Genomic DNA, 19,981 nt, shown 5'->3' on the forward strand with positions numbered 1-19,981 from the left:
TTCTTTCTTTCTTTCCTTCTTTCTTTCTTTCCTTCTTTCTTTCCTTCCTTCTTTCTTTCCTTCTTTCTTTCTTTCCTTCTTTCTTTCTTTCTTTCTTTCTTTCTTTCTTTCTTTCTTTCTTTCTTTCCTTCTTTCTTTCTTTCCTTCTTTCTTTCTTTCTTTCCTTCCTTCCTTCTTTCCTTCCTTCCTTCTTTCCTTCCTTCCTTCTTTCCTTCCTTCCTTCTTTCCTTCCTTCCTTCTTTCCTTCCTTCCTTCTTTCTTTCCTTCTTTCTTTCTTTCTTTCTTTCTAAGATTTTATTTATTTATTTGACAGAGAGAGACACAGTGAGAGAAGGAACACAAACAGGGAGAATGGAGAGGGAGAAGCAGGCTTCCCGCTGAGCAGGGAGCCCGAGGCAGGGCTAGATCCCAGGACCCTGGGATCATGACCTGAGCCGAAGGCAGACGCTTAACAACTGAGCCACCCAGGTGCCCCTGGAGATTATCTTTCAATGAAAAAAAAATCTAGGAACTAAATCATATTTTCTCCCTTCTCTTTTCTCTCTCTCTGTGTGCGTGTGTGTGTGTGTGTGTCTGGTCTCTGGGTCATTGTTACTCTAATAACCTTCTAATTAACTACAGTATTTAATTGGCATATGCAGAGAATTGAGAGAATATGTCAAATCTGTCAGAGTAAAAAGGTACAGTCTGAGATAATTCCTAGATTAGTGTTCCATTCAAAAGTAATAACCGTGCTTCCAAAAATGAAAGATAATGAATTCCTACCTCAAAAAAAGACAGAGAACTCAACAAGCTAAAGTTTGTTATTATCATTGCTTTATTAAAAGCATTAGATATTCTGCAGAGGATACTTGTCTGAAAGAATATTTAACAGTGTTCCTCAAGGTTAAAACACATATACTTGTCCCCTTTCCAGAAGAGTTATGAGACATACAAATTCTCTTTGCTGGACTAGGTGGGATTCCAACTACTAACACTAGATAGAAGCTCTTTTTTTTCACGATTTTTTTTTTTAAAGATTCACTTTATTTATTTGAGAGAGAGAGATAGAAAGCGCAAGACGGGGATGGGGCAGAGGGAGAGAATATCCAAGCAGACTCCAGCTGAGCATGGAGCCCGACTCCAGGCTGGATCCCACCAGCCATGAGATCAGGACCTGAGTCGAATCCAAGAGTCGACAGACAACTGACTGAGCCACCTGGGCGCCCCTTTTTTTTCATGATTACTTAAAGCATTTCTCCTGCTTTTTTATTGAAAAGTACTCTTCCTTTTTACCTGCCTTGTTTTGGAAGGAATTTAAGGCTGATTGAAAACAATCTGTACTACCACACACAAAAAGGTAGGTGAGGAAATTAGGATACTCTATTATAGAATAGAAAATATATAATATGTATTATATATTGCACTTATATACATATATTAATATACATGAATTAGAAATATTTATCTGATTAATTCATCCTGTCCCTTCTTTCTATCCCTCCCCTTTCTGTCCTGATTTTAGTTGTCTTTGCCATCTTTCCCATGTTTTATTTTTGCTAAATAGTCTATTTCCCCTGCTCTTTATTTTGAAAAATTTCAAACCTTGAGAAAAAAGAATTCAAGAAAAAAATAAATAAAAAATAAAAAAAATAAAAAAGATCATGCTAATTCTGGAAAAAAATACTCATTATTCACCTAGATTCACCAATTGTTATCTGTTAACTTTCTTTCTGTATAGGTGTGTGTATAATATATATTACACACTATATGTATAATTTACATAAGTGTATGTAATATATAAATTTATATTTTATATGATTTTATATATTATATATTATACACATACACACCCCTAAACAGAAAGACAGCAAATGATGAATCTAGGTAAATAATGAGCATCAATTATACTATTTTTGTAAGTTTTCACAAAGTTTGAAATTTTTCAAAATAAAAAATATGAAAAATATATGTGTATATAGATATATAACATATATATACACAAATAATAGTTTTTAGTTTTTGGCTGAGCAGAGTTAATTGCAGACATCATGATACTTCACACCTAGATACTTCTACTGAGTTTCCAAACATGGACATGGACATTCTCCTACAAAAGCACAATAAGAGTCAGGAAATTTAAGCTTGATAGTATCTAAGAAACAGTCCATAATTACCCCATTCACCTCAATAATATCCTTTACAGCTGCTCCCTTTCCCTTTCCACACTGCATTTAACTGTAGTGTCTTTTTAGTCTCCCTTAATTCACAACAGTTCCCTAATCTTTTCATGTATTTGCCTTTCTTCCTATTTATATTTTTGAAGACTCCAGACCAGTTGTTTTGGAAAATGTCCCTCAGTTTGAGTTTGTCTGAATATTCCTCTAATGATTCTCCTGACTTCAGCCTTTCTCCTTGCCAATCATTTTCTACAATTATAGTTAAAAAAAAAAAAAATCCTGATATTCCCTTGCTTAAAAGTATTTGAAGATTCCGGGCGCCTCAGTGGCTCAGCCGATTGAGCGTCTGCCTTCAGCTCAGGTCATGATCCCAGGGTCCTGGGATCGAGTCCTGCATCGGGCTCTCTGCTCATCGTCTGCTTCTCCCTCTGCCCCTCCCCAGCTTGTGCTCTCTCTCCCTCACTCTGTCTCTCAAATAAATAAATAAATAAAAATCTTAAAAAAAAAGGTATTTGAAGATTCCTTTTCATCCCCTGGATAAACTAAATTCCTTACCATACCTTTCAAAGATTGTCACAGTTTAGTCTGATGGCCCTTTGCAGCCTCATCCCTTCTAGTGATTAGTGGTTTGTACTTCAGGTATGCCAAACACCAGATGCTGTTACTTTTTCTCACAGATATTTGTTGAATGCTGATAATCCACCATGGTTGGTAGGTATGGTAGCTTTTGGGATACAATTCCAAACAAGGCCAACATAGTCTATGTCTTTATGGAATTTATACTAAATTGAAAATGTCAGGGGGCCTGGGTGGCTCAGTTGTTAAGCGTCTGCTTTCGGCTCAGGTCATGATCTCCAGGTCCTGGGATCGAGCCCCTCATTGGGCTCCCCGCTCCGCGGTAAGGCTGCTTCTCCCTCTCCCACTCCCCCTGCTGTGTTCCCTCTCTTGCTGTGTCTCTGTCACATAAATAAATAAAATCTTAAAAAAAGAAAAGAAAATGTCATCTCTTTTGTGCTTCTATAGCACTTTATACACACTCTTATTATAACATTTATTGTATTGCATTGTAACTTCTGTTTGTGTATTTATCACCCAGCTGGACTGTGGGCTTTTCAAGGTTAGGATAAATTTTATTCATCTTGGTTTCCCTGGGACCAAGAGTGTAGCAGGCATTAAATAATTTTCATTCAATAAATGAATGAAATAAATCATTCCTCATAAGTGTTAGCTAGCAAGGGATCTCTTTTTAAGTTAAGGAATATGCTTTACTACAATTACATTTTGTAAACTCTCTCAGTGAGGGAGGTTTTTAGTTCTTCAAATCATACACCTTCATATGGTTAAAGGAGGCCTCCAAAACTATTTCCAGTAGGAAAATGCAATAAATAATAGGGCGAGAATTACTCTGTATTATACATATATATATACTCTAGTTTATATATATATATATATATATATATATATATATTATTCTATATTACTCTGTTACTCAGTTGGCACTGCTGCTTATATTAAAACTCCACCCAGTGACAAGTGCTTTTGGTCAGGGGGTACTTCCAAAACTGTGACAGCAACGGAAATAATGGCATTTCATTACCCTTTTCGTAAAACACATTTTAATGTAGGTTCTTACACTTTCCCATAAACAGCTTTCAGTCAATTAATCAATTTCCATTACTAGTTCATTACTCTTGAACATTCATAGGGTATTTCTGGTACTTTAATTTTGTTTTACACAGTGCAACAATGCTTTTTTAGTTCCTGTCTTGTTTCTCTGAAGAGTTTGCCGCTCCCTAAAACGTAGTCCAACACAGTATTAGGCACAAGTAAACAGGGCACACTTTTAAAATTGACGCTCTCACAAAACCTCAGACGGTATTAAGAGCATATCAAGGAACATAGTAATACTGCCTGTCAAGAAATATATATTCTCAAACTTTAACGTGCATAAGAATCACTGGGGGTGGGAGATCTTGTTAAAATTCATGTTCTGATTCAGTGGGTCTGGGTGGAGTCCGATAATTTGCATTGTTAACAAGCGCCCAAGTGATGCAGATGCTGTTGGTCCCCGGACAACACTGAATAGCAAAGATCTAAAGGAATGTGCAAAAGGAAGGCAGATGCTTTGCTCCAAAACATATTTTGCTGAGCGTTAATTAAATACAAGTATGGTTAGGGTGGAGCCAGGCCGAGCACTTCTTACCCAACCTCCAACCTCCTCTTCCCAGTTTATCTCCCCGAGTCCAGCTAAAGTCCCCACCTCCGTAAATCTTAAGAACACAAGCAGCAAAGGCCCAGCTACTGAAGACGCGAGCCCAGGTTACAAAGGGAGATCTCCCTGCACTTACAAGTCTAAGAGCCCCGGTATAGATGGAGTCCGGGTAGAGGCCTCTCCTTCGCCATAAAGAAAGATTTAAAATTAAAACCTTATCATAGAGGGACCAATCATAGCAAAGGTCTCCCCATGATTCGCTCTCTGGGCAGTGTCGGAGCACAGTCTGGTTTGTGATTGGTTAGGAGGTCACCACGTGCTGGCCAATGAAAGCTGAGGCGCTACTTGTATGAATAAGTGGAAGGCGGGAGCGAAGGGGAGGGGAAGCAGGAGACCTAAGAAGGTGTGTCACGTCCCTATGCTGTTTGTGGAAGCTTTTGTGTCATTGGTTGGCTCTTCTTCCGATTGTACCAATCGCAAGCTCTTCTCTGCGGAGCCCTAACTATGAAATTGAAAGTAGAGATGAGGGTGCAGCCAATGGAAAAAAAAAGTGCACAGCAGCCAATCCTCCTGCAGCGTTTTGTGTCTTTGCCCAACTAGAGAAAGTGTTTCATGTGGAGGGGCGTTACCCAGTCGCCAATGGGCGGGCGCCAGTGAAGCGGAGGAACCAATGAGTGTGAGACGTTGAGTGACAGCTGTCCAATAGGGACCCTCAGTGCTAGTACGGTTTGCGGCTTAAGCACCGCCGCGGTCTGAGGAATGTCAACTATTCAACATGGAGGCGGAGGTCGATAAGCTGGAACTGATGGTGAGTGTAAAGTGAAGGGGATCTACTGGGTAGATTCTTTCTCTCGGATGGCCTCCAAGGTGGGATAAAATTTTGAGTCGCCGGAAACCCTGGGCGGCAGAAGCTGGACCATATTGGAGTTCCCTCCTCTTGTATCAAAGGGAGTCGCCGCCGCCTGGTCTCTTTTAACCGCCGCGGGGGAAGGGGTTACATCCGGGAAACTCGGGAGGGAAATGGCGGGAGATGCTGAGGTAGCCGGGCCTTTGGAATTCCTTGTTCCTTGCCCTGACCTTTCCGCCCCTCAGGGAGCTGTGGCTCCTGAAGACAGCGTTCTGTGCATTTCCCCCCAAAAGACGTGACTGGAATGATCCCTAAACGCCCCTAGAAGGGGAGAGGTCGTTCACACTCCAAGAAAGGGGGACGGAGGGTGGGGTGGGGAATAAACCGAGGGGGGCGGAGAGAACTCCCATTACGGCAGAGCGGTTCACGTTATCCAAGGCGGGCTGAGAAAGTCTGAGAAAGGTTTTGACTTGCGTGCGGAACTTCCTAGCGGCCGAGGAAGCCCCGAGACCAATTTCTGTTTGGCCCGAAGGTGGCCGTCCTTGGGTGGGGGAGAGGTGTGAGCGATGGGGACCTGAACCTCGAGCTCCTCTCTTGACGCACGGGAGGAATTGGGACATGGAAGCCACCCTGCTCTTGAGTTGCCGAATTTCATTCATTTATGAAAGTAGGGGGCGGGGGCGAATAATTGGAAAGGACTCCCGCTGCTGCTTGGCCTGCTCGGGGGCGCCAAGCTGAAGTGCTGTCCTAATTTTCTTCTATGGATCGTTCCCTCACTTGTCCTCTTTATTCCCTTCCTCCCATTCTTAGACTACCAGCTTGATCGCCCGCGCTTTTTTCTTCTTAGTTCTCCTTGTTCTATCCTCAGTCCTTTGCCCCCTGCATTACCTTGTGTGAATTGAGCTGGCTTTCTTTAAAATGTGGAATTTGGAGGACGCGCCCATCATTGAACTCCTGTCGGTTTTTTGTTAAAGAAAAATAACAAAATTAAGTAAAAAAGCCCAAATCTTTCTTTTCTATCGCAGTCTGCCGTCCTTCCCCTACCATACTCTGGCTTTACAACTTGGGTATCATTTGTGCCTGTGCTGCTCTATCCAAGCTGAACCTTGGGTCACTTCAACATCAGCACTGGTAGTGATCCTGGAAGAAACTGAGTACCACACTCATCCTCATTCCCACCTCTAGAAAATGTGAGAGCTTGATATATCTTATTATTTTCTTCTGATGTATTAATGAATTATAGTGCCTCTCATATACACATTTGACTTGAAGGCTTTCAGTTGATTCTAACCATTTTGAGTTTTAATTTTCTTTGTGGGAGTGTGTGGGGGAATGGCGTGGGGCGGGGGTGGGATGGTAGTGAAGAAGGAAGAATTTTTTGTTGCTTTCCAAACCTGTAATAATGAACTTTTAGATCAGAGTTTTGTTATTTTTATCATTAATGGTCTTAAACAAACTGAAGAACCCAAAACATGTCAAGTATCCTAGTTTGATTCTGTTGGCAGGCATGAATGTTTAACACTGTCTTCCCCTCTTCCCCATTCTGAATTCCTCCCTCTGGATGGATATTTCTGCCGAATTTTAAGATGCTGAACTGCTTTTAACAGTTTTTCTCCCCGCTCAAGTTGGCTGTTTACTTTTGAGGTACCAATTAAGCCTTTTTTGGACTTTGCATGAGAGTCACTATTCGCACAGGATTTTTTTTTTTTTTTAAAGATTGAACACATTTTAATTTAAGAAGAAAATGATTAAGTATACATCTTGAAAAAAGGTTTTAGAAGATTGTGAGGTAGCCAGACTCTTAAACTTTTAGGTGTTTGAATGATGGGGTAGTTTTAAAAAATATCTTTGTAAGAGATGAAGAGAAGAAAGCAGGTCTTCTTAAATTACCTGCAGGTAATTACTTGCAGCCTCCTCCCTCCCCTTCAAGTTATTAGTTTGTTTCCACAATCATCAGGGTTTAAAAACTGTATTTGAACTATTATAGTTTTGTTATTACTGCTTTCTATTGATTGGATAGTGAAAGATGGTGTATCTCATCTTCAGATTTGCCATGTGCTTTAAAATGCTTTGTCTATGAACTGGTTTAATTTCTAAGATTGGAAAGAAATTATTTCCTATACAATCCTCTGAGTTTTGGTTCTACATTACTTGAATAAAGGATTTGTTGAGGAACTAATGTTGAAAATTTAATAAGTGAAAGAGAATGCATACTATTTAACTTTGTAAAGAAAGTACTTATTCTCACTTTGCAGACAGACTGGTCCTCTTATTCAAAAAATATTCCATATTTTTCTTGTTTGAATTAACTTCAAATTCAGAAAATTAAACATCTGTCTCTGAAGTACCTGTCTTTAAAACCTGATCCTTGGCTAGCAGAGTTGAAGTATTCTAATACCTGAGTTATGTGGCTTTAGGATTAGGTCAGGTCACTCATGTTCCCTCTGTCCTGAATTTGAGTTTATTTTTTAGGGGGTTGAATCTAAATAGCTGAACTAGACTATTTAAAGAAAGTTTTGTGAAAATAATGGAAAGTATTTTTGCATCAATCAACATTATTTATGGGGGAATAAGCTCATTGTAGGGTAATCTTTGTTCTCTAACTTTTTTCCTTTCACTTGCTGGTTGAGTGGTATTTGTCTGGTGTTCTTTTGTGATACCACGAGTGATTGTGCACAGAAAGAAGTACACTGTGATACTATGATACTATTTCTATTTCTGGGTTTACATCTGACTTTTAAATGGGTTCTTACCAGTTCAAAGAGTAAGATAATGATAATTGGCTTGAATCCAAGAAAACCTGATTACTAAATTGCAGAACCTCCTCCTGTACCATTATTATTTCCTCCTTGATGCTTGTACATTTGAAGGAAATGGAGATGATTTCCTCCTATGTTCAAGATCTTTAGGGGTTAACTTAAATTTTAAAATCCCTTTCCATAGTATTCCCTTAGGTAGGGTCTTGTTTAGGACACATTAATTCCCTGGGAATCTGTAAGCTTTTGTGATAACAAGCCATAAGACTGTTAAGAGCTTTTTAGAGTTTAGTGTAGTTTATTTTATTTTATTTTTTAAAAGATGTTATTTATTTATTTGACAGAGAGAGCACAAGCAGGGGGAGCAGCAGGCAGAGGGAGAGGGAGAAGCATGCTCCCTGCTGAGCAGGGAGCCTGATGTGGGATGTGGGATGTGGGGCTCAATCCCAGGACTCTGGGATCAAGTTTAGTGTAGTTTAGATTCCAGAAAGCTAGATTGGGTATTTAGAGATTGGGAAACTTATTTTACTTTCTTTACTTTACCTTTTCGTTTGTTTATTCCAATATTCTTACTTAATCAGTTGCAACGAGGGAGCTAACCAACACATCTCAGCAAAACAAGTATTCTTCACGTTTGCCTTAGTAGTAATTATAACCCATTTTGTTAATACTAGTCTCTAGTCTCTGAAGCTTAGGACGTATTTACAAAATTCCTTTCTATATGTTTCTGTTAAATATTAATCGTAGGTTAGTCATCAGAAAACTGTTATTTGGACATTTAAGTTCAGTTCTTTTTAACATTGATATACATGTTCTTAGGTTTTGGATGTCTTCTGTCCAAAATGGCAACCCTTCTTTAAATTCTTTTCACACTGAAGCTTCAACTGATGCAAGATGCTTTTGTGTTCCTTTCCTACCAATTTCTGCTAACGAATGCTCTGACTTTATTGCACTACTGTACTTTACAGCTAGCAGTGCAATAGTATTGTCAAAGCATCTGAAAGCAGAATGCACACCAGAACTTTGATTCTTGCCTTACATCTTTCTTCAGTATCTGTAATTTACCACAATCTTTGTTGCTGAAAAGTGTATAATTTTATTACCCTAGGTATATGTTTTAGGAAGTCATAATTTGAAAAAAAAACTCACTATCGTAATTAATGCACTATGAAACACATTGAGATAACATTTTTAATAGCTGAAGTTGTTATGACTTGTTTAAATGAGTAGTTGTATTTTTCTTCTTTCTGTAACAGATTTGGATAGGTTCTGGCATCTCTTGCGTTTTCTTTAACTGAGTTTTAAGGTGAATTAGTAAGTGATGAAAACAATCTCTGCTGTATATTTCATATGATAACTTGCCCCAAATCTTAATTGGTGTTAATTTTGTGTGCTATGTAGTTTATGCTTGAATTTCAAACTTAAGAGTACTTGTTTTAAAGTTCTTTTTTGTAATAATGAAATAGAATAAAGTATGAATCCATTACTTTTTTTGTAATCAGTTTTGAGATATAATTTGCATACAGTAAAACTTACCAATTTTAGTTGTACAATTTGAAGAGTTTTGACAAATATGGACAGTCATGTAACCACTACCACAGACATGGTTTAGAACATTTCCATCACCTAATGTTCCCTTATGCCCCTTTGCAGTCAGCCTCCTCCTGCCAAGTTCCCTGACAATCATTGGTCTCTAGTTTTGCCATTTCTAGAAGTTCACATAAATGGAATCATTTATAGCTTGCAGTTTTTTGTGCCTGACTTCTTGCACTTAGCACAATGCTTTTGAGAGTCATCTGCGTTGTTGTACATATTAGTAGTTGGACCATTTTTATTGCTGAGTAGTATTTCATTGGTATAGACTATCACAAACTATTTATCCATTTACCAGATTGTGAACTTTGGGTTGTTTCCAGGTTTTGCTTATTATGAATAAAGATGTTATAAACATTGTAGTGTAAGTCTTTGGACATAATGTTTTTGTTTCTCTTGAGTAGCATGATAAAAATGTATGCTTCATCTCATAAAAAAACCACTGAAATATTTACCAAAGCTATGATTTAGGGTTCCAGTTTCTCCACATCCTTAACCAACATTTGGTATCTTGGTATTGTCAGTCTTCTTTTTTTTTTTTTTAAGATTTACTTATTTATTTTAGAGAGTGAGCACCAGTGGGAGGGGCAGAGGGAGAGGGAGAGAGAGAATCCCAAGCAGACTCCACACGAGCACAGAGCCCGATGTGGGGCTCAATCCCATGACCCATGAGATCATGACCTGAGCCAAAACCGAGTCAACCATGTCAGTCTTCTTCATTTTAGCTATTCTAATAATTGTATAGTGGTATCTGCTTATATTTTGAATTTGCATTTCTTTAATGGCTAATGATATTGAATATCTTTTCATGTGCTTATTTGCAGTTGGAATATCTTTAGTGAATATCTGTTGAAATCTTTTGCCTATTTTCAAATTGAGATATTTGTCTTCTTTTTTAAAAATTTTATTTATTTAATTAAGAGAGAAAGAGAGAGCGTGCCCGCACATGAGCAGGGGGGAGGGGCAGAAGCAACCTCCCCAATGAGCAGGGAGCCTGAGGTGGGGCTCCATCCCAGGACCATGGGATCAGGACCTGAGCCAAAGGCAGCCCCTTAACTGACAGAGCCACCCAGGCACCTCCAAGATGTTTGTCTTTTTAACTATTACAAGAGTCCTTTAATTTTTTCTGTTATTTGCCCTTTCACATAAAAAATTTTGATGAAGTTCAATTTATACATCTATTGTGCTGTGGATTATGCTTTTTTCTTCTATTTCAGAAATCTTTGCCTAACTCAAGGTCACAAATGTTTTCTTCTAGAAGATTTATAGTTTTAGTTTTTACATTTATTTTATTTTTAAAGATTTATTTATTTGTTTTAGAGAGGGAGAGTGTGCATGAGTAGGGGGAGGGGCAAAAGGAGAGGGGAAGCGACACCTTGCTGAGTGTGGAGCCTGACATGGATATTGATCCCAGGAGCCCTAGATCCTGACCTGAGCTGAAACCAAGAGTTGGGCCCCTAACTGACTGAGCTACCCAGGCGCCCCAGATTTTGTGTTTAGATCTCTGTCCATTTAGAGTTAATTTTTGTATGTGGTATAAAGTGAGAGTAGAAGGTCTTTTCATTTATTTATTTGTTTTGCATATGGATATTCCTCTGTTCTGGTACCATTTGTTGAAAAGACTATCATATCCCTGTTGAATTACCCTTAGCTCCTTTGTAACAAATCAGTTGAACATGTATGTATGGGCTGGTTTATTTATTTATTTAAAGATTTTATTTATTTATTTGAGAGAGAGCATGTGCGTGAACGCGGTGAGGGGCAGAGGGAGAGGGAGAGAGAGAATCTCAAGCACACTCTGCGCTGACAACCCTGAGATCATGACCTGAGCCGAAATCAAGAGTTGGTCACTGAACTGACTGAGTCACCCAGGCACCCCAGTCTATTTATTTTTGAACTCTGTTTTGTTCAGTTATGTCGTATCATACTGTCATGGTTGTTGTAGCCTTATAATAAGTCCTTTGTTGTTTTTTGTTTCAGAGGTAGATTTTAGTGATTCATCAGTTGCATATAACACCCAGTGTCCATTATATGAAGTGCCCTCCTTAATGCCCATCACCCAGTTACCCCATCCCCCCACCCACGGCCCCTCCAGCAACCCTCAGTTTGTTTCCTATAGTTAAGTCTCTAATGGTTTGTCTCTGTATATAGTAAGTCTTGAAATCATCAAGTGTAAGGCCTCAAACTTTGCTCTTGTTTTCTAAAACTTTTAAATTATTTTGCATTTCCAAATAAGCTTTTTTTCTTTTTTTTTTGGTCAATTTCTACAAAAAAAAAGCTTTCTGGGATTTTGGTTGGGATCGTGTTGAATCTAGAGAACAATTTAGGGAGAATTGATAGTTTAACAATAATGAGTTTTCTGATGCTTGAATGTTATCTCTCTACTTATTAGGTCTTTAAAATTTCTTTCAACAGTGTTTTGTAATTTTCAGTGTATAGGTCTTGTTTATAAATTTTTCATAACCAGCTTAGTGTGATTTCTACTATGGCTCTATATCTTAAAATTAGAGCAAGAACTGTTACAAGATTTATTCTTTTTTTTTTTTTTTTTAAGATTTTATTTATTTATTTGACAGGGAGAGACACAGTGAAAGAGGGAACACAAGCAGGGGGAGTGGGAGAGGGACAAGCAGGCTTCTTGCTGAGCAGGGAGCCCGATGCAGGGCTTGATCCCAGGACCCTGGGATCATGACCTGAGCCACGCAGGCACCCCATAACATGTATTCTAAATAAATTTCAGAGATTTTAGGAAAAAAGTAAGCTATTTGTTAAACAAATGTCCTTAAAAGCCAGGAGAATGGATACCGGAGGGAAGAAAGATATGTGAGATATTAGGCATGGACTCCAGGACATCATTTGGTAGGGAATGAAGAACATGACTGCTTATGAGAAAACCATTTTATTCCCAAATTTTATTTATAAAATCTGAGTTACCTCTCTTGGCCTAAAGTGTAGCTGTTTTCCTCTTCTTTGGCTTTTAATTTCCTACCATTCTCTAGTGGGCATTTCAAGCACTGGGTAGGATTTTGTGTTTTTTAATCAGGTAAGACATTACATGGCGAAGGACTGAGGGAAGAAAACTGCTTAATTTGAGGACCTCATTTGTTTTCTCTAAAGAAGTGAATTGAGGGGTACCTGCCTGGCTCAGTCAGTATACATGTGACTATTGATCCCCGAGTCTTGAGTTCAAGGCCCACATTGGGCATGGAGCCTACTTTAAAAAAATGTGAATTGATAACAGTATAATACATTTCCTTTTAGATATATCATTGAATTTTCTTTATATCCCAGAGCTTGTAGAACCATTAAGTTTTCTGGGTAAAAGATTATATACAAGAAAATAAGAATAAAAAAATGTACCAGATGGTGAGGAGAAGGAAGGTTTCTTCTGCCTTGAATTATATTTTGATGTGAACACATCTTCAATTTCAATAGTAGGGTATGAAAGACCATATATATGAATTCATTTAAAACCAAGAGGGAAATTTTCTTCTTCCTTGGAGCAAAGTAAAAGTTTTGAAACAAATAAAAAATATCTTACCTTTGTTACCCAAATATAATACGAAGTTTCAATATTGAGAATATCTCTGATAAATAAAATTTATTCTCAATTAGACTTTAAAAGGTTATACTTCTGACTTGTCTCAGTACATAACATTTTAAAAGTTTGAATAAGTCAATCCTTGATTCTTTGATTCAGTGTTTTTCTCATTTTATAAATGAGGAAATAATCTCAGTTTTTGCTAAGATTTTCATGTAGTGACAGTGATTGTAAAATACATTTAACTTTTTAGAACAATTTATTTTTGTTAGGAAATATGAGTTGTGTAACTTTTATTAAATGCCTCCTTTCCCCACTCAATCTGCCTAATTGTAAATGACAGTACTTCATGCTTTCTTTCAGTAAATGTTACTAGGGTGGGCTAGTACTAGAGGAATAAAAAAATAAAAAAATTAAATAAATAAATAAATAAATAAATAAATAAATAAATAAATAAATAAATAAGGAGAGGACAGTATCTGCCTTTTTTGTACCCAGCAATATGCTTAGCATTTGGGTTTCAAAAGCAATCACACTTTTTTTGAATGACAAAAAAGCAGACTATCTCTTGGTACTTACTGTACTTTCCATTTTTCCCTCTGCTCCATCTAGGAGTACAGATGTTAAGTTTATTTGGTAATCTTTGTTACCTTGTCATTGACACTAAGATAGAATGTACATTTCTCTTGAGGTGATGGTTTTTAATCTTTTTTTTTTTTTCCCTTTATGCCATGGATCTTTAGAGGAGCTCCACCTCACCAGAAAAATGTATACAGATACATTAACTTGCTAACTAGTAAGTAGGGATTTGTACACCTTTGCCGCCATGGTTTCCTGGGCCCAGTATTAAGAATATCTGCTATTCAGGGGCACCTGGGTAGCACAGTCAGTTAAGTGTCCAACTCTTGGTTTCCTATCAGGTCATGATCTTAGGGTCATGAGATTGAGCCCTGCAATGGGCTCTGTACTCAGCCTCGAGTCGGCTTGGGTTTCTCTCTCTCTCTTCCTCTGCCCCTCCCACTCATGCTCTCTCTCTTTCTCTCTCTAAAATAAATAAATAAATCTTAAAAAGAAGAAAAGAATATCTGCTATTCAGAGGTTGAAAGTATTTGAAATTGAGTGACCACACATCATTAATCTTCTATCCTTTTCAGTATATATATGTAAGTAAGAATTGCTGCCAAACATGTACTCACTCAAGATTATACTAAGTTTTTGTTTCACGTATGTCCATTATTTTGTGTTCTGTAATTTGGGAATGTAGCTGTTTTGTCATATTGATGACATTTTCTAATTTTGTAATTTTAAGATGATTTATCACGAGTATTTTATATACACATATCATACAATATTATAATCTATTATACAATATTCTCTCTATATTATACAATATAATATTTGAACTGTGCTATTTGCCAGGCAGTATTAGAGATCAGTGATTTTTAAAAAATAGCCTGGCATATTTGGGACAATGAAATTCAGTGTGGCTGAGGTGTAAAATATGAAGCATCTGTGGGGAGCATATTAATGTCATAAGGATTATACTAAGAGTTGGAGTTAATTCTACAGACATTGGGAAACCCCAATGATCTTTTTAAAAAAATTTTTTTTTTAAGGTTTTTTTTTTTTAAATTTATTTATTTGACAGAGAGAGAGAGGAACACAAGCAAGGGGAGTGGGAGAGGGAGAATCAGGCTTCCTGCTGAGCAGGGAGCTCGATGCGGGGCTCAATCCCAGGATGCTGGGATCATGACCTGAGCCAAAGGCAGACGCTTAACGACTGAGCCACCCAGGAGCCCCTTAAAAACCTTTTTAATATAGATTTTATTTTATTTTATTTTATTTTATTTTTTTTAAAGATTTTATTTATTTGAGACAGAGAGCATGAGAGGGAGGAGGGTCAGAGGGAGAGGCAGACTCCCTGCCGAGCAGGGAGCCTGATGCGGGACTCGATCCCAGGACTCCAGGATCATGACCTGAGCCGAAGGCAGTCGCTTAACCAACTGAGCCACCCAGGCGCCCTAGATTTTATTTTTAAGTAATCTCTGTACCCAATGTGGGGCTTGAACCTACAGCCCTGAGATCAAAAATCACATGCCCCACTGACTGAGCCAGCCAGGTGCCCCAAACCCCAATGATCTTTAAGTGAAGAGTGACTTAGTACAGAATGCACTTACTCTTAAAAATTTTGCTTTAATTATACATGTAATTTAATTAGAAGACAGATAAAAAAGATCCCTACAATTCTATGAGTATTATGTCTATGTTGTATATTTTAGATTTTTTTGCAGGTGTATCTTTAACTATTTTTCCTTTTTTTTTTAAGATTTATTTATTTATTTTAGAGAGAGAGAGCACGGTGGGAAGGGGCAGAGGGAGAGGGAGAGAGAGTCTCAAGTAGACTCTGCTGCGCACAGAGCCTGACGTGGGGCTCCATCCCAAGGTGCCGAGATCATGACTGGAGCCAAAACCAAGAGTGGGATGCTTAACTGACTGGACCACCCAGGTGCCCCTATTTTTCTAAACCAAGTTTGTTCAGTGTAATATGAAAATCTCTCCCTGTAGTCCATTATGTGTCCATAGCACAATTAACATAAATAATCTAGGATCCTGAAAGCTTTAAAAAGTTAGACTACGGTCAACTGATAAAACCAATCTTTTACAGGCAGGAGCTTGCTTATGTGTACTACTCTAATAATTGTTTCATAAATGCCTGCAGATTAGGAACTGATGAACTTGAAGCTTCTCAGTTTCTTCTGCTTTTGTGTTGCTATTTGCTGGCAATAACATGTGCAACCTGGTGCTTGTGCATATTATTGCCTATCTGTTCCAGACATGCATTGACATGTGTTCTATCTGGAAGAGGCTAGATGATAGTTCAGCCCTCCAGTAGAAATACAAAAAAAAACCAGTTGTGATTGTGTATACATTTGGGGTGGTCCTCAACTTGTTAGGAACTTTCTTTCTTTCTTTCTTTTTTTTTTTTAAATATTTCTTAAGACAGGCTTTAGAGGGTGGTTGGGTTCCCAGATTGTTCTTCAAAGGAATGAATGTTCTTTGATCTGTTCCTTTTTGTCATTGGGCATTAGGCTGTATATTAAAAACTAGGGTGATAGGGCGTCTGGGTGGCTCAGTCGGTTAAGTGACTGCCTTCAGCTCAGGTCATGGTCCCAGGGTCCTGGGATCAAGTCCCATGTCAGTCTCCCTGCTCCACAGGGAGTCTGCTTCTCCCTCTGCCTCTGCCCCCATTTTGTTCTCTCAGTCTCTCTCATTAGCTCTCAAATAAATAAGTAAATAAATAAATAAAATCTTTAAAAAAAGAAAACTAGGGGATATAAATAAAAAGGAAGACAGGGCTCTTGCCAGCAAAACATTTGAAATCAAGTGGTGACACTATCAAGCAGACAGATGATTATAATATAATAAATGAAATGGTAAGCTAGAGCCATGAACAAAATAAAATGAGAGTAGATAAAGGTGTTTCTAAATCTGCATTAGAGAGAGGGGAATGTAAAGAAAGGGGTGTGTTCATTAAGTATTAGTTTCCTTGGTTCATAATATTGCTAACCTAGATCTGGAAGTATTAATATGCCCAGTTCTCTCTTAAAACAATGTTTCTATGGAAAATGTGTTTCTAAGCCTAGCTACTGAGTCTAGAATGTACCTCTACCAACTTCTCTCATCATAGACAAGACTGCCATATTTCTTCATTTTCTGTGGTTTGATGCTGTTGAGGCAAACTCGCTCACATGAGGATGTGTTTGCTTTTTTAGAGCACTGGTTCTTTTGAAAGGGAGCATTATTGTGCCAGTAAGAATCTATAGGTTTGTAAAAAAGAAGTATTTTGGGGGCGCCTGGGTGGCTCAGTTGTTAGGCATCTGCCTTCGGCTCAGGTCATGATCCCAGGGTCCTGGGATTGAGTCCCACATCGGGCTCCCTGCTCAGCGGGAAGCCTGCTTCTCCCTCTCCCACTCCCCCTGCTTGTGTTCCCTCTCTCGCCGTGTCTCTGTCAAATAAATAAATAAAATTAAAAAAAAAAAAAAGGAAGTATTTTTAAGTTAGGCTGTAGTTCTTTTCTCCTTGCTGCCAAATAGTTGAGTGGTATAAAGCGTTAAGCTGATGATTATAATGAAAACTAGTATAACAGACAGAATATTATAGGTTTATGCAATATGTAGCATACTCTAAAACTCAAAATTATTCCCTAAACTATTCCTTTTTCTGTTTATATAGTATCTTCCTTACAGTCCCAGTCTGTTTCCAAGGATGTCCAATTGGCAGAATGTAATTTGGCTGTCTGGGGGGCTTTAATGTTGATTTCAATGGACTTTTCCCAGCTAAATTGCATATTTTATTTATCATTCGTAAGATGGGCATAAAAGTTTCCATTTATTTTTATTACTGATTTAGAAGAAAACTGGCTTCTGAAATATGAATGTCTTGGGTTTTAAAAAATTCACTAGTTTTGGGGCACCTGGGTAGCTCAGTTGGTTAAGCTTCTGACTCTTGATGGCTCGGGTCATGACAGGGTCATGAGGTCAAGTGCCATGTTGGGCTCAGCACTGAGCATGGAGCCTGCTTAAGATTCTCTCTCTCTGTCTCCCTCTTTCCCTCCCCACTCTAAAAAATTCACTAGTTTTATTTTAAATATTCTAATGCTCCTAAAAATGAGATAGGTAGCTAAAGTTAATTAAAGAGCAACCTCACTGTTAACTAGGCTTTAAGAGGCAAATTTATAACTGAGGAGGGCTGTGAATGAAATTTTTTAGCATCAGTTTGCTCCCTTAATCAGACGCTAATGAATTTTTGACACTATAGTAATTGGTCAGCAAATTTCCTACCATGTGACTAAAAAATTTTCTGTTTATGACCAGATCCTAGAACCCTATCGATATTGTCTCTGCTGTGTAAATAGCTCTGAGTAGTGCAATATTGCTTATAGGGTTTTGGTGTTTGGGAAGAACAATGGGCAGGTTGCAGAAACTATATAGCTGAAACCGAAGCAACAGTCATCTTTGTTTAGGAAGAAAACAAATAGTAGAAGCTAATTCTTAATATAAACATTAAAATCTGAAACTCAAATGTCAAGTTTTAATATCTTAGAAGAAGGAAATTAATCTTTTCTAAATTTTTACATTTTGATAAATTAAACTTGGGTTTATTTATAGTATTATGAAATAATAGAATATTAGTGTTAAAAAGGACCTTAGATTTCCGACTCTCTCATTTAGTAGAAGAGACCCAGAGAGATGGAAGACTTACCTAAGGCCACATAGCTTGTTAGTGATACCAGGGCTAGAACTTCTACCATGTAGCCCAATCCTTTTATTTTCTTTTTTCTGGACCATAATACCAGGTTGTGTTCAGAGGGAATTTTTTAGTAGCCTAACCAGTGATACTAGATTTGAAACATAAAAACAAAAAAAGCTTTAAATTTAACTTTAGCTAGTCTTTACATTCCCTGCCTCCATCTATGTGACTTTTATTGATTTTAATGTCCTGTATATCATGTATAGACTTTCATCTAACTGCATAAGAAACATAGTAATGAAAATAGAAGTAGAGGCAAATCACTTAGACTATTTCGTCATTTATAAAATGAAGGGTTCAAATCAGAAAATCTTGATTGTTTTTCTATTTTTCAACATTGCATTGGTATCCTTTTATCTTATTTGTTCCCTGCTTATTCCCAAGCCCACTGACTTCACTAATAAGTAAATACTTCCCCTGTGTATTATCATGAAATACTCTGTTTAGTTCTTCACAGAGGATTACATTCTTCTCTCAAGCTGTTTTTCCCGTCTTTTTTTTTTAATTTTTAATTGTGATAAAATATATATAACAAAATTTGCCATTTTAAGTTTACAGTTTAGTGGTATTAAGTACATTCACATTCTTGTACAACCACAACCACCACCCATTTCCAGAACTTCTTCATCTTTCCAAACTCAAACTCTGGACCCATTAAATGGTAACTCCCCATTCTGTCCTTCCCCTGTTTTTGAAAGTCTGTTTAAAATTCAATTTATCTTCTGAAATATTTTTCCAATAGAAATATGGGCACATTATTTAAGGGGGTTGGGAATTTAAAAATATCTTTTGAAAGCAGAAGTGAGTATATATATAAATGCAGCTAGGGGGAGGAGGAGGTAGGAAATCCTGAATTTGAGCATTTGCCAATTTCCCTGGTGTAAATAGTCCTACCCTGGCCAATTTCAAGCTACCAGCATGATGTCATTGAAAGTGGAGTTGGGAAGACATGCACAGTAGCACATGATATAGTATTTTCACTATATACATAGATAGATCTCAAGAGCGTATATAATAGTAAAATATAGTAAAATCACTAGGAAGTTATAATTTTTGAGTATATATTTGTTTTTAATAATTTATTTACTGGTAAATTTATGTAATTTAATTTTTAGTTATGCCTGTGTTTAACAATGGGTTTACAAACATACTTGAAAATTTAGCTGACTCCATCATATCATTGATTGGAAGCACACTCTTTGGTATCTTATTAAAATATAATTTACTTAAAAGCAGGAACCACTTATTATTGATACTGTTTGATGATTTTAATACATTGTGGACCTCCAGGTATTACAGGAAGCCATAGCTAAAACAGCTCTCTTGAAAAGAAGACATTGTTAAATGGTCTTTGGGATTATGGTAGTTAAACTTTAATCAGAACTAAAATATCAAGTTAAAAAACACACATAGGGGGTGCCTGGGTGGCTCAGTGGGTTGGGTGTCTGCCTTCTGTTCAGGTCCTGGGATTGAGCCCCTCCTCTGGCTCCCTGCTCAGCGGGGAATCTGCTTCTCCCGCTTTGTCCACCCCCCACCACTTGATTGCTCTTTCTCTCTCTCTCT

At 37.7% G+C, this 19,981-nt stretch overlaps 2 protein-coding genes across 4 annotated transcripts in view; one reads left to right on the forward strand and one right to left on the reverse strand.

Annotated features, from left to right (window-relative positions):
- Positions 1–4,558, reverse strand: part of PRR11 (proline rich 11) — a 25,000-nt gene extending 20,442 nt beyond the window's left edge. The window contains exon 1 of the mRNA XM_035026725.1: positions 4,508–4,558. The gene's annotated coding sequence lies outside the window, so the exon portion shown is untranslated. The remainder of the gene's footprint in view (positions 1–4,507) is intronic.
- Positions 4,559–5,086: 528 nt separating this feature from the next.
- TRIM37 (tripartite motif containing 37) overlaps positions 5,087–19,981 on the forward strand; it is a 178,125-nt gene continuing 163,230 nt past the window's right edge. The window contains exons 1-2 of one of the 3 annotated variants that reach the window (XM_035026729.1): positions 5,093–5,179; positions 6,244–6,408. Coding sequence is in view for 2 of the 3 variants with exons in the window: in XM_035026727.1 (XP_034882618.1) it covers positions 5,147–5,179 (33 nt within the window). In the remaining variant the exon portion in view is untranslated. Of the gene's footprint in view, positions 5,180–6,243; positions 6,409–19,981 lie in introns of all 3 variants that reach the window. The other 2 variants (XM_035026727.1, XM_035026726.1) reach the window with 2 other exon arrangements.

This window comes from Mirounga leonina, unplaced genomic scaffold (genome assembly GCF_011800145.1).
Source record: "Mirounga leonina isolate KUSES-001 unplaced genomic scaffold, KU_Mleo_1.0 Mir_200, whole genome shotgun sequence".
Lineage (NCBI taxonomy): Eukaryota > Metazoa > Chordata > Mammalia > Carnivora > Phocidae > Mirounga > Mirounga leonina.